This window comes from Gymnoscopelus microlampas (assembly GCF_963454915.1).
Source record: "Gymnoscopelus microlampas genome assembly, chromosome: 24".
Classification (NCBI taxonomy): domain Eukaryota; kingdom Metazoa; phylum Chordata; class Actinopteri; order Myctophiformes; family Myctophidae; genus Gymnoscopelus; species Gymnoscopelus microlampas.
Genome location: NC_139961.1, coordinates 31167423 through 31181883, shown reverse-complemented (window position 1 = coordinate 31181883; position 14461 = coordinate 31167423). Strand labels below are relative to the sequence as shown.

Sequence of the window (14461 nt, the reverse complement as noted above, 5' to 3'; positions counted from 1 at the left end):
CTATTTAAAAATAGATGATCTTCAAGCTCTTCTATTTTCAAAAAATCTTGAAAACATTGAACAACACAAATCTCGTATGGGGGTCCCTGGCACAAAGTATTTTCAAGTGGGGGTCCGCGGCCAAATGCATACCAATTTGGAGGTCCTTGGCATGAAAAAGTTTGAGAACCGCTGGCTTGATCATCATGATTTGTGTACATGGGGATCTCATCTTAAACAAGTTCAGTGCTTAATGAGTCTCCCAGTTTAGTAGACCTTGTATTGTGAATTTGTACTTCCATGTACTGATGTTCTCATGTCTTACTAAATAAAGTACATCAATCAATCAATTACACTGACTGGCCAACCTATTTTCTCCGCTCTAGAAGCCAGAAGAGGAAGTTCCCTCCCATGACATCCTACCACAGAATGCTGTTGCACCGAGTGGCCGCCTACTTCGGCATGGACCACAATGTGGACCCCAGTGGCAAGTCAGTGATCATCAACAAGACGGCCAACAGCAGGATGTGAGTGCTCTGCTTTGGTTCCGCCCCTGATTGCCATTATAGCTGCAGTCCCTGGCCAACACTGGTCATTCTATGTGCCAGCCACAGTTGCATGCAGTATATTCCGTCTATAATGTACTATACTGTACTATATCACTGCCACAACACACATACAATAATACAGGTAGCCCCATATTGGAACCAAATGTGAACTGTTACGCTTGATTTATACTTGGTTGCATACTGTGTCGCGCATAGGAAATAGCCACTCTACAGGCTCACAACGTGTTGTGTGCCTGTAGATCGGCCAATTTTTGCATGATGTGACCCAGGTGTGCAACTACAGTACGTATAGATAAGTCTTTATGCTCCTTCACAGTTAAATCGGGATTGTACTGTGCATGTCTGCAGCTACAGCTGTCTATTAGCGTCTGTTAGAGTGAGATGCCACGAAAACTGCTGTAACCCCCTCCTCCCTCACGCACGGCAGACCCGATCAGAAGTTCTCCGAGCACATCACAGATGACAGGGTGGACGATTTCCAGAAACGCTACATCCTCAAACGTGACAACTCCAGCTTTGATCGCCAAGACACTGTGGTGGGTGTTGTTAGTTTACTCTCTCTCTCCCTCTCTCTCTCTCTCTCTTCCTCTCTCCCTCTCTCTCTTTCCCCCTCTCTTTCCCCAAGCTGTCATTTCCTTCTTCCTCTCTGACATGTTTGTAAGAGCGAGACATGTTTGTAAGAGCGAGACAATCTGGTGTCCCGGGCGTAGCGTTAAAGTTTGTGCGTATGTTTATGTGTGTGTTTGTGAATATATGATCTCCTCAGATCTGCATGAGTGTGACAGATGACAGGAGCAAATCAATAGAGGCAAGAACATGTGGAGTTGCAGTGGCTTAGCAACGGAATATTTTCACGTGACTTGAGCTCAGGTTTTTTTTGTGTGTCGCACAAATCTGAGCGTCATGCTAAAACCCGCAGGGAAATGGGAAACGGCTATGTCACTTTTTAGATAGCCATGCTTGGTGCGATCCAATAGCGGAGTGGTTAGGGCATGTACCACATGGGCTCTAATGCCTGACAGCAAGTCCCCGGTTCGATTCCTGGCTGCCAGACCATCTCCTGCATGTCACTCCCCCTCCACTATATATCAAATAAAGGCTCAGAAAAGCCCCCAAAATAAGATGTTATAAATATTTCATAAATCGTCAAGGATCATCCAGTTAATTGTTATGTTGATAAAACTAGCATAACAGTTGTCCCGATTCATTCAGATCATTTGGACCCTGCTCTGCATTGCGTTTAGTCATTAATGTTGTGTTCAGGGTGCACGCTGATGATTCATAAAGATCATTTGGATACTCTTCTGCATTGCAGATGGTGCTTTTGTCCCCATTTAGCAGTCATTTAAACATCAATTTACATTAACTGTGTTGCATAAGTGCAACGCTAACGCTGTATCACAAATCAAGCGAGAGTATGTTATTATTCATAAATGTTTTGTTATTCCACAGGCATTGTGGAAATCATAAGGCACTAAAACAAATGGTGCACTCAATGCAATGATGACCGTGTTGAGTGAGTTTAATTAACAGAGATCTTGAAGTCCCTTTCACATTATAGCTGCAGAAATACTGGCGTGCAAACGCTTGGCGTAATGCCACGGGAGTATGTGGTGATAAGTGCTGCTGCAACTATACATTAAAATAGTGTTATCTAATCCTGAAGCCAAATTAAAATGTATCCAACTTTCTGACAATCCTTCACTGTCCCGTCTCTATAAAGCAGATGTATAAAATGCTATATAGTTTATAATATACTGTAATGCTTCTGAATGAGATGTGCCACATCATTGACCATCATTTTATTGTCCTCCACAGGGGGATCATTTTGTTCTAGATAAGAGGTAAGCAATGTGTTGCATTTGCAGTATTTGATCAAATTTGTACACGGTCCATTGGGCATAGAGTTGCGCAGTATATTGGAAGGGTAATCATAATCTTTGTATTCACTAAAGCAATAGCAGTGCTTTTTTACAATATCATTTTTTAAAATATTTATATACTGTTGTGTATGTCTTAAATAAAGCCTTCAAAATCACAGCCTTAAAAAACAAGTTGCACATCAAAGATGTTTCATTTTATTACATATTCATTATTGTATCCAATCAATTGTTATCTGTAAAATGATGAGAAAGCTTGTGAGAATATCAGTTACATCAAATCATATTTAATAGTCCCAATATGTGATTTCTTTCCTCTGTTGACAAACATTACCAACATAAACAAACCTATTGCAAAGACAACACCGCAAATACATTTGAAAGGCATATTTGCCTGTGTATGACAAGTAGAGAATCTGATTGGGCCCTTCTAAAATGCGACTCTTGTCTTGAGATTTCCAATAAGTGAAATGTCAAATAAATGTCACATTATTCAGCTATTACATTGCTCACTTTGGAATGAAACTGTTCCTGTTTAATTCACCTGTCTGTTGCCCAGAGGGTCTTGTCATACCCAGTGTCAGACGAGTGCATTATTGTACCCCCTTCTCTCCTCAGGTCTCAGAATGGAGAGGCGTGCTTGAGCAGCCAACAGAGGCGGCACATGTTCAGGTCGGTACGCCTTGTCACACACCATTCAGTTCATTACCTCTCTCAGTGCTTTGCTACCGTGTCACTAACGCAAGCACAACACAGGGTTGCTTTTGAATCTGTGTGCATATTGATTTGGCACTTTGATGTTTATAATGTCATTTGACTCATCCAGTTTTCATGATTCTAGTAAAGTCCGTAAGGGTTAAAAACATTATAACGCAAGCTTGAACTTAACCGTTTAGGAGAGGGGAGACTTCATTGATTTGCATTTTTTAGTTTTTTTGCTTAAAAGAATGCATGCATCATTGTGTTTGAGGGGCAAATATGCAGTCTTGCCTATGTCTAAATAACATTTTGGGAACCACTGTAGTACTGAAGTAGTATTGTACTACTACTACTGCGGTCGAACAGTGCCTGTTCAGAATGCATGCTGATTTGGAGCAGGCCGATTGCTTGGCAACGCTGCTTGCGGCGTTGTCAAGGACCGGTATGGCTGCTGGTAGTGTAAACTTGTCGAGGTCTGCGGTATGGCTGCTTGTAGTGTAAACTTGTCGAGGTCTGTGGTGTGGCTGCTTGGAGTGTTAACTTGTCGAGGTATGCGGTAGGGCTGCTTGTAGTGTTCTCGAGAACCACTCAACCAATCGACTTCACACTCGAGACTGCGCTCCCTTGGGTTCTCAGCGATACACGCGGCAAGTGTGAAGTCAGTCGGATGAACGGTTCTTGAAACATGCGAAGGACAGTCATACTTATACACATACTGTACAGAGATTCCATGAATAGATACTGTACAACCAGTTCATGTGCACTCAGCGACTACGTAAGGCTGATGATTAAGGAATACGTAACAAATACAGTCTTAGAGATCAAAGTATGGACCTCTACTGAAGTCGAGATGTTAACCCATTAAAACCGGGAAAGCATCTGTGTCATTTTAGATTTATTTGGCTATTCAAAAATAGCAGATATATGAACTCGCTATGAAACTACTATTTTTGAAAGATCGTGAACATTAATGTGCAAATCTTTGAATATATGTGTTTTTTAAAGCATTTTTTTACTCAAATCTATGCTTCTTGGGGTCCCTGGAACAACATATTTTGAGATGAGGGTCTGCAGCCAAATACATACAATTTTGGGGGTCCTTGACATGAAAAAGTTTGAGCACCACTAATATAGCAACATACGTTTTTTAGAAAACTGTTAGAATTTAGAAGACATTTGTAGAATCTTGGGTCAAGCACCCCTCCACACAAACACACACACACACACACACACACGCACACACTGACCCTTTGGTCCTTGCTCTCCAGTCTGCGGGCCGGACGCTCCGGTGCCAGCCGGCAGAGCAGCTCAGAGACCGAAGCCACGACGCGGTACAGTGAGCTGCGCCCGTGGAGCAGCACGGACAGCTCGGACAGCTCCAACCGCCTGGCCCCGCGGCCTCCTCCCATCACCAAGGCCAGCAGCTTCAGCGGCACCTCCACCGGCCTGGTTAGAGGGGACAGCACCGCCAGCAGCAAGAGCACTGGGAGGCTCTCCAAAACAGGCAAGTAGGGTGGAAGCAGTAGAAGAGAGGGAGGCGATTAAGGAGGTGCAGTTTCAATTTCAGCACACAAATAGTTTGGCTGTCCAAAGTAAATGAGTAAATAAATAAACTGCAGGGCTTTTCTATGCCAGACTCGTATTAGTCTGGTGTTCTTATTTCTAGAATGTTTTATTTTTCCCCAACACTGAGCATCGGCAGAGACCGTGTCAAACATTGATCTGATTATACCCGTAATCAGATTCCATTCCTTGTCTTGGAATAACGAGGCCTGTCTGCCACGGTGGAACCAATTAGATCGCATCAACACTGCATTAACAAACGCCCAAGAGATGTTTTAAAGGAGAATCTTCGATGCTTTCCGTGAGGAGAGGAGTGTTTCTTGGCTCAATCTCGCAGACCAAAAATAAAAGAATTAAATAAAAACACGCACAAACATCCCTCCTTAAAGTGAAGTTTGTGAGTTGGAGTCAAGTCTTTACCAATGAAGTCTTCAGGCTTTGCTGCGCTGTAGCAGGAAGCTCTCCGTCTCTCTCTACCAAGGTTTTTTTTCACCAGGATGGGTTGGTTTTAAAAAAAAAAGAACGGAAAAAGTAGAATACCAGTGATGGAAGAGCCTCTCCGAAAACCGTGACAGAGGCAGAATAAAGCGGCGCAGTTTCGTTGCATAATGTATAACTCCTGGGCTACGGCACGGCGGCGAGATAAAGTTCGCGCCATTCCTCAAGTGCATCTCGGCTTCCTCTGCAGAGTGCAACGGCATTTGCTCGGTCGAAAATATCTCTTCCCTCGCTCTGCCATATTTTGTGCTTTTATCTCAGTGACACGCATGCAAACAGGGAAGATACGGACTGCTTTTTCCCTTTGTCTGTCAGTACGCAGACATTTATTTGACTCTCTACTTTATTATATATAAGATAGATCTTATTCCATTTTTCACAGGGAGCTAGCTTTTATTAAAAAAATATATTTTCGTTGTTTAGGAGGCGAGTGGCTGCCTTCCTCACTTAGCGCTTGGATATGTGAGGCAATGAGCCTTCTTGCGCCTGCTGTTCTCATCTCTCTCTGTCTCTCTCTCTTTCGCCCACAGACCACATCTTTATGCAATAGTCTGCACCGCATGTCTGCTTAAAGACAGACAGTTGCCGCATCTCACTGCAATACAGATTGAATTGTGGTGGTGTTGATTTATTTTGTACGTTCAGGCCCTTTTACATTCTGGATGCCTTGGTTGTTAAAATGTAATTACAATCACCATAACAGGGAACATGATGGTCTAGTATACGCACATTATGCAGGAGTTTAACCACTTAAACTCGTTGCTGTCCGTCAGAAACCAGCTAACTCCATTTTGACGCTTTTGCATTTTTTCCCATAAATCAGGGCCATTGAACACCCTTTACGTCTGTGTGTTGGTAAAAAAAATATTGAACCAATGAAAAGCATTAAAAAGCGCTTCTGACAAAACCAGCTAACTCCATTGGATCCTCAAATTTTCTGCTAAACCAGCGAAGTCCACCGGAGTTAGCTGGTTTTGCTGACTCCAGGCTCCACCCCTTTTGACCGCCAACCTCATTGTGAGCTTGGAGGTCCATTCAGCTGTTCTTATCAATGATGAACAAAACCTCCTCATTTCCTAAAAAATTAACATTTTGGAGTTAGCTGGTTCCTGCCGGACAGCAGAGATATACTTCGTTGACTAGTGTTCCCCCAAGGTTCAATAATGTTAACCTCTACACTAAATCTCTTCCCTAAAAATAGCAGATAGCGAGGGTTCATGAGGTTTAAAAGTCTACCTCGTTTGCTTCCTGCTTCCCCAGGTTCAGAATCTTCCAGTGTGGGTTCTTCGTCCAGCTCTCTTTCTCGCTCCCAGCTTCCCCTTCCAGCTCCGGCCCAGCCCCGCGGCAACGGCGTCCCCAGCACGCCCGCCGCTCTCCCCAACACTGAGGCCAAAGCCCCCCCTTGCCGCCCCGAAGTAGCAGCCAAGACTGGCCCAGCGCTGCAGCCTGCGCCCTCGGCTGTCACCACCACTGCAACTAACTTCTACCTGGTGCCTCTGGAAAGCACAGGGATGCCGCCCGGTGCCACTGTTCTGGTCAACACACACACAGGTTAGTGTCCCCACATGGTGCCCCCCTGGAAACTGCATGATATTTGAATGTGTCTGCAATCTGTAGCTGTCTTCATCAAGGCTAGAAACTACAGAAGTTCCTTAGGCTATAAATCTGTCGCCGCTCTTTGTTGCCTATTCTCTTTGTCAGTTTGATCTTTCTTGCTGTGAATGACACAGCTCTTTCCTCTCTTGTCTGTCTCCTTGAGTTGCCAAAGATACTAATGTTTCTTCTGTATTGCGCGAAGAGAAGAAACACTCTTTAGCATGTCGTTATAAAACGTTGCTGCATGTACGGTTCACAACAGTGTGGTTTCTGGTGCAAGCAAAGCGAGTGATCCTTGAAGGGCTCCTCTTTGATAGGCCTGCCTCTGGTGAATTCTGACGGCAGCGCTGTGGTGTACAACCCCACTACTGCCGCCGGCCACGCCCACATCGTTGGCAGCAGGCCACAGCAGGCCAAGACCCCGCACCAGCCAACCGCTGCTACTGCTGCCCAGCAACAGCCAACCGCCAATCACCTCCTCTCGCAGGTCAGTGGGCACGGCAACATCACTAGACTTGGGGTGGGGGCGTGTGGGATTTAGCAACTTTACTTTTGGCTCGTTAAAATCTCATTCAGCCGCTCTCGAGATTCATGAAGCTGCGAGGCTGCGGCAACATTGCCCAAGGCCTTTCCGTCAGAGTTATTCAAAGACTTATTCAAAACACAGCCTTTATGGCAGTGCGAAAATAAAACAAGCTCGCCGTCCAGGAAACCTCTGTCAAGGATGTGTTCTGATAGAAAGCTACAACCCTTTCTCGAGCCTGACAGCACCGTAAAGGACATTTTATCCGTAGTCATTAAAATCTTACGGAAACCTGAATACCTTAGTAATTGACTATTTTCGGCAAGACTTTTCAAATCAATCTGCTCTTTAAAATGCATTCAAGCGCAATGATAACAAGACATCTCTGTACGTCTGTCTGTACATCTGTACGCCTGTCTGTAGTTCAAGTATCTCGAGAACCGTCTGACCGACTTCAAACTCGATTTACATCGTTCCCAATGGGCACCGGTCTAGTTGATCTAGTAGAAATTCATAAAAATTGCACAATGATATGTGTGTTGGATCTATCTCAAACAACATTCAAGTCTCGAGGCTAAACATGCCAAACATAGCTGTTATGCTCCTTTATGTTACGGTAACTGAGCATCTAAATGCAAAAGAATGGTTGCTTAGAGCAGTGCTTTTCACATGTTTTGTGCCCACACCAATGGACAAGTCAAAATCTAAAGGCACTCCTGTATTCATAGTGAAAATAGCCAATCTGCAAGCTCACTTCGCACACATCGTGAGCTTGCATATCTGTGAAAGAATAAGTACTAAAACAATATTTATAATAACGAATTTGCGCCTATAATGACATGCCCCCAATAGGGACACCGGTTTGAAAATTGTTAAAATATTTTTTGGGGGTATAGAATTTGCCTCTGTATTAGGACATGAGTGCGCACAAAATACTGACATAGTAAATTTTAAAAGATTATAACTTTTTGTATAGATGTGTACCTTGCAATAATAATGGTGTGCTTGTCACAAAATCCCAAGGCACACCTTGACTGGTCTCACAGCACACCAGTGTGCCTCGGCACTGGCTAGCAACAAATAGGTCACCCCGTCTATGTATTGTAAGATTGGCCCGGTTTAACAGCAGGGCTCCGTACCGTGTTAGCACTCTGCTCCTCTCGCAGTCTCATGTCTTATGTACCCCCATCTCTCCATCTCTCTTGTCTTTCCCTCCTCAGCCATTCCGCTCTCCTTTCCAGTCGTCCTCTACCGTGCCTGTTCAATATTCAGCGGTCTCCTATCCTCCTCCTCCACCTACTCTTCCTCCTTCTACTCTTCCTCCTCCTCCTCAGTTCCTGCCCGTCTGTCCTAACCAACAGTACACTGTGGTACAGAACCTCTCTTCTCCTTTTATTTTCATTTTTTCATCACTTGTTCTTTGACGTTTTGACAATGAAACCCTAGGGCCTAGGCCTAGCGAACTCACAAAATTGCCCTAGGGCCGGGCCAATTTTGTGAGTTTGCAAATCATGGCAAATGCCAGTTGACTACTTAGTACTGTCAATACTTAGAATGGCACACCTAAATCTGTGTTGCTTGCATCACAGTGTACCAACTACCAGGCTCAGCCTGACCCTTTAGATAATTTGTCATCCTTAGATGGCAGCAAACTTAGCATCATAGGGATCAGTTCCCCTTTATTAAATATAATTCAGATCTGTCGAGCTACTGTTCTGGGACTACATAGACTTAAAATTGAACGTCTACTATTGTACATATGTGATATGCCAGGCATAATACTCAACATAATATTATCAGATCCGCCTGTAAGGCTTTTTGTTTCATTATTGACAATTAGTCATCTAGTTCCTACCATTGCTGGATCCAAATTCATCCATCCAGCTTTTTATACTAACATATAAACTTTTAGGAGTGACAGGCGGGTCGTGCACCAAAGTATAAATAAGGCTTTAAGTGTCCCGGTGAACTTATTACTCGCCTATGTAGATCATGCATTTGGTTAGCCTATTTTTTGACCTGCTTTCAGCCACAGATAAGTCGCCATGGATAATTACACTGATGGAAAATCTCTGTTAATAATTAATTAACTTCCAGATGTTGACACTGAATAATCCATGACCAAAAGATGTTCCTTGCTCCAACAGCTTGTCAGACCTAAACGTGAGCTGATGACATAGATAAATAGGTAGCCCCCCCCCTCGTACTTAAAAGTGGCAGAGGCTTTATCATTATTTTCACTTGATCTGACACATTTGCATGTGTAAAAAGAAAACCTTTCTTTCCATCAGCCTGAGACGCTGAACGCACAGTTCAGCCACTTGAGCCTGGCGAGGCAGCCGCCTGGCGACAGTGGTACCCCGGATGGCCACCACTTCCCGGCCATGTACCACCACCACCACCACGCGTCACCCGTCATGATCCATGGGCCTCCTCTGCAGCAGGTGGCTGGCTATGTGCTCGCTGGACCCCCTGGGGGGTTCCAAGGGGGGCTCCCTGGACACCACCCGGCTTTGGCTCCAGCCACCCCATACTCAAACAGCACAAACCCTACCCACGCCTACCCCAGCACCACGCCGGGCCCTGCAGCTTACCCCGGGCCGACGATGAACCAGTCGTTTGTCCAGCAACACACCTACATCCAGCAGCCTGTCCCGCAAGTATGAACCCCCCCCTCGATTGAGTTACTAATGTCACATTATCTATGGTCACTGACATGTGCTATTAACTGCTTAAACCCTATATACATAATTGACCGGGGTCCCCCCAGGGCTCTATATTTGTCCCCTCCTTTTTTCCTCTACATCAAATCTCTTTGTTGAAAGTAGCCAATCTGCTTTTTTTTTGGCAAATATTCGGCTGTTATTACATGCCCAGATTAGGGACACTAGGGTTCATGTGGTTCATAAACTGACATCTAACAAGAAAAATACTGACAAGCAGTGAGGGCAATCATTTATTCTTTTAAAATCCCAGTGGACAAAATGGAGAAGAGTAGTGTCAGCATAGTCGGGGCTGTGAAGTCCATCATGGTTATTTGTGCATTAACTGTGTGTCTTGCTATAATCATGACTGGGGACATTATTCATTGATCTTCTGAGGCTACTAGTCACTTCTCCAGTCCATATCAAGGCCAGTGGGGCTTGGAAGTTGGAACCAGTCCAAACATGGCTGACATTATTTCGTGGCATAGGCCTATAAATATTTCCATTATCAGCGATATTAAGAAGCAACCTTTTGCCTCTGATTCTGTCTGTGACCACTTATTTGTTTTTTCAATATAGTATTATAACACGGACACGGTACAGGTGTTGTCATTGACACATCTTTATATTACTTTTGTCAGGCGACTGCTCAGCTATAAAAAGTGATTTGTTTTAGGGTCGCAAAATGCTGATAGCCCAGCTACCGTTAGCATTTTGTTATAAGGTCGATCAAATCACATTTTAGAGTCGAGCAGTCACCTGAAAACAGAAAGGAATGTCAATGACAACACCTGCACCTAAACAAAATAGGTGATCATGAACAGAATCGGAGGTGACAAAAGTTGGCATCTTAACATTGCTGGCAAAAGCGGAAGCATGTTTATGGAAACAAATATTTTTTACATTTTTATTTAATTTAATTTGTGTGTATACCACAGCACTCTGACCGCCTGGTGCATTGTCCTAGTAAACTGTTCATTTTATAAAAGGAAAGGGTTGCAATAAATTACATACACATACTTTTAGTTAAAATTTGAAATAACCCAAAGAATCTTAAGAATTGACTTAGATCTGTCAGACTGGACTCATGATTACTTAATTGAAGTCTTCATTCACAATCTATGGCAAAGGCCTGCATTAGACACATAATATCGTCTCTGTCGGGTGAAAACCTCACATGTCCAAAACTGTTACTTTTCAGGATTCAAATTAAAAAATGGCAAAAGTAGCAGATCTACAAGCTCAAAACGTGTCGCTTCACGCCGCGTTTCGAGCTTGTGGATCTGCTACTTTTGTGTGACACTGTAGTATGATCAAGTAGGGCATTCATTTACGAAAAAACACAAAAAGTTAAAATATGGAGATGAGAGGTTTGGTGCCCGACAGCAACGATTTAATGTTTAACTCCCAAATCCCTCTTTTTCATTTCCATCTGGAGGTGGATTTAGATTGGAATGCTGAGTGTTTATCATCTCAAATGCCTCTAATACCTGACGTTCTCAGTGTGGTTGTTCATGGACTGCAAATGTTGCTCCAAAAGAATTAAAGGAGGCAGTCCCCAGACAAATCAGTCAGCGATTCCTGACTCATTAGAAGGTAGCACTGTACAACATAAAATGCCTGTAATGTAGTAGTATATTTAAACCCATTCAATCCGGGAACGCATCTGTCATTTTAGATTTCTTTGGCAATACAAAAATAGCAGATATACAAGCTCGTAGCGCGGCACCGAGTGCCGTGCTACGAGCTTGTAGATCTACTATGCCACGCTCTGAACAGCATGATGTGCTGTGTGGTTCTTGTAGGTGACTACATACTACTGTGTTGTTCTTGTAGGTGACTACATGCTACTGTGCACCAGCCAACTATCCCCAGTGTTCTGGCCAGCAGCAGCACCACCACTATCGACCCTCCATCACTCCACTGCCCTATAACTGCCCTCCGAGCCAACACCTGCCCCAACAGCAAGGTAAACACACATTTACGAGAAACGGGGGCAAAAAAATGGCATGTCAAGTTGCTCCAACTTTATTATAGTTATAAACTTTATTGTATTGTTGCCAAAGTCTGGAATGACTACAAATAGATATCAACATCTTTCAATGTCACTGGTTATATGTTTTTTCATTAGTTGAAATTATTGCACAGTGGGAATGTACTGTTCATAAATAATTTATCATAAATAATAAAAACACACAGCCTTCATTCTTTTGGAATTTATCCTAGAGTTGGGTGATATGGACAAAATCAAATATCACTATTTTTGACCAAATACATATACACAGTACCGATATTGTTACAATAATAGTATTGTAACATCATTTTCTTTTTTTTTCAAGAATGTAAAAAAATATATGATTTTTTTGCACATTTTGAACATTTTGAGGGCTTAAGTGATTAAAACCATGAAAAGGCAACACTTACGGCCTCGACCGCTGGCGTAGCGGTCCAGGCACCTAGGCTCGTAGCCTGACAGCGCGTCGCGGGTTTGAGTCCCGATCCCGACGGCCTTTGCTGCATGTCACTCCCCATCTCTCTCCCCATTTCCTGTCAGCCTACTGTCCTATCCATAAAGGCATAAAAGCCTGTACTGTATCATGATATCATGATATTACCATCCATAATCCCAGACGATATCTGCAGTAGTCTCATATCACAATATACTGTATCGATGTATCGCCCAGCCCTCATTTTTCCTCTGCCTGGCTGCCATGGCGAGAGTTTTTTTCAGTTCTTTGAGTGAACCATTAACTGTTCACTTTGCTGCTTGGCTCCCTCTCTAAAACGTTATTTATTATTGTGGTTCCTTCATAAAGGAGACTCTAGCACAGGATAAATATCTCTCCTTTCTCTCCCTTCTTCCCTGTGTTTGTTTGTTTCACTGAGTTCAGATGTCTCCCTAGGAGTCATCCACTTGATTATTCCACATACTGTTTTCTTCCTCACTGCAGGAGATGAGATTGTTAGCTCCTGCTCAGTGCTCACACACACACACACACACACACACACACACACACACACACACACACACACACACACACACACACACACACACACACACACACACACACACACACACACACACACACACACACACAGATGAACACACTTCATTTGCTAACTGGCTGTAGTAATGTTCACGCTATTGTGACATCTACGCTCGCGCACACACACACACACACACACACACACACACACACACACACACACACACACAATCCTCTAAGTGGTTGTGATTCTGCAGCAGTGTTCCACCATCTGTTGGCTGCAAATGTAGCTTCCCTGCTGGGGACTGTGAGGAGAAAAAGAAAAGAGGACGGAGGACAAATGGAGCTACCTCTGAGCCACCCTACAAAGGCAAAGGGACAATAATTACGGATAGAGAAAACCCAGGAAAAATGACTTCTAAGCCTCACATTTACAGCCGTGTTTGTGCGGTTACTGCACATTTGACCCCTCTAAAAAGTTCCAGGCCGAAGCACTCAAGGGATCTGTATGCTTTTTTTTCTTTTTGGCCCGCGGGAGAAATTGCGAGGTTACAAATGTAGGATGGAATGGTTGAGCTAAATTGCCAGCTACTGAAAATTTTAAGGACTAAAAGTTTTGGGCTTAAAGGATAGGATAGTGCAGCATGATTGATGCTCACAATGGTAAAAGAAAAAAGGTCACTATCATGAATGTGGCATCGGGAAGTAGGGATTACCCCACAGCTCAATCAATGTCCACAGGGAACATGGCGGATTCTACGCACATCAGCAAATCTGCAGCACAACAGGGCCTCAATTTCAGACCAGAATGGCCATCTCTGTGATTATACTGCGTATAGAGGGATACAATGATCCAATTGTTCTGATTTACCATCATTGAACAGGAGGTTATCAAATAACCATCTCGAAACACATTAGCAGAATTCTTCTCATGCTGCGAAGCATCTCTCGTCGGTTACTCCCTGCAGGTTAGAACAAAGCTAAGTATCATTTGCAGCTATTGTCCAACACAGGCCTGCCTCTTTGCCCCATAATCAATGAGCTAAAGGCATTTTGGCACATTGCCCGGCACCAAAGCTACAGTTGTACACTCGTGGCTGTTTTGTGCTTAAAAGCTTTGACATCAAGGAAGAGAGTGGGACATCAAGGAAGAGAGTGGAAACTGCTGTATGTTCTGTATGTAAGCCTTAAATAAAGAAAAGATTTGGTTTCCGCCAGTTCAGGGGGTGGGTGGGTGGGTGGGTGTGTGTGTGTGGGGTGGGGGGACTCTGGAACCATAGGATGTACAATACAAAATAAAAAAAATCCTTGGATAATTACACAACTCTTCATATAGGTCATGCCCATTTTGCATTTTCTTTAAAAAGAATGTTTTGCTACTACTAAGATGTTTTCCAAACCTCACATATATCAGTAGACATACATTACATCTGGAGTCATTGTTGAATATGAAAAACAGATT

General features: G+C 43.6%; 1 protein-coding gene across 1 annotated transcript in view; it reads left to right on the top strand.

The window, feature by feature from the left end:
- The window catches only part of LOC311040880 (R3H domain-containing protein 1-like), a 63526-nt gene that overhangs the window by 31992 nt on the left and 17073 nt on the right, over positions 1–14461 (top strand). The window contains exons 8-16 of the mRNA XM_084051258.1: positions 366–506; positions 976–1084; positions 2367–2392; positions 3047–3100; positions 4396–4631; positions 6449–6739; positions 7102–7271; positions 9599–9967; positions 11849–11981. Of these exons, the coding sequence (XP_083907384.1) occupies positions 366–506; positions 976–1084; positions 2367–2392; positions 3047–3100; positions 4396–4631; positions 6449–6739; positions 7102–7271; positions 9599–9967; positions 11849–11981 (1529 nt within the window). The remainder of the gene's footprint in view (positions 1–365; positions 507–975; positions 1085–2366; positions 2393–3046; positions 3101–4395; positions 4632–6448; positions 6740–7101; positions 7272–9598; positions 9968–11848; positions 11982–14461) is intronic.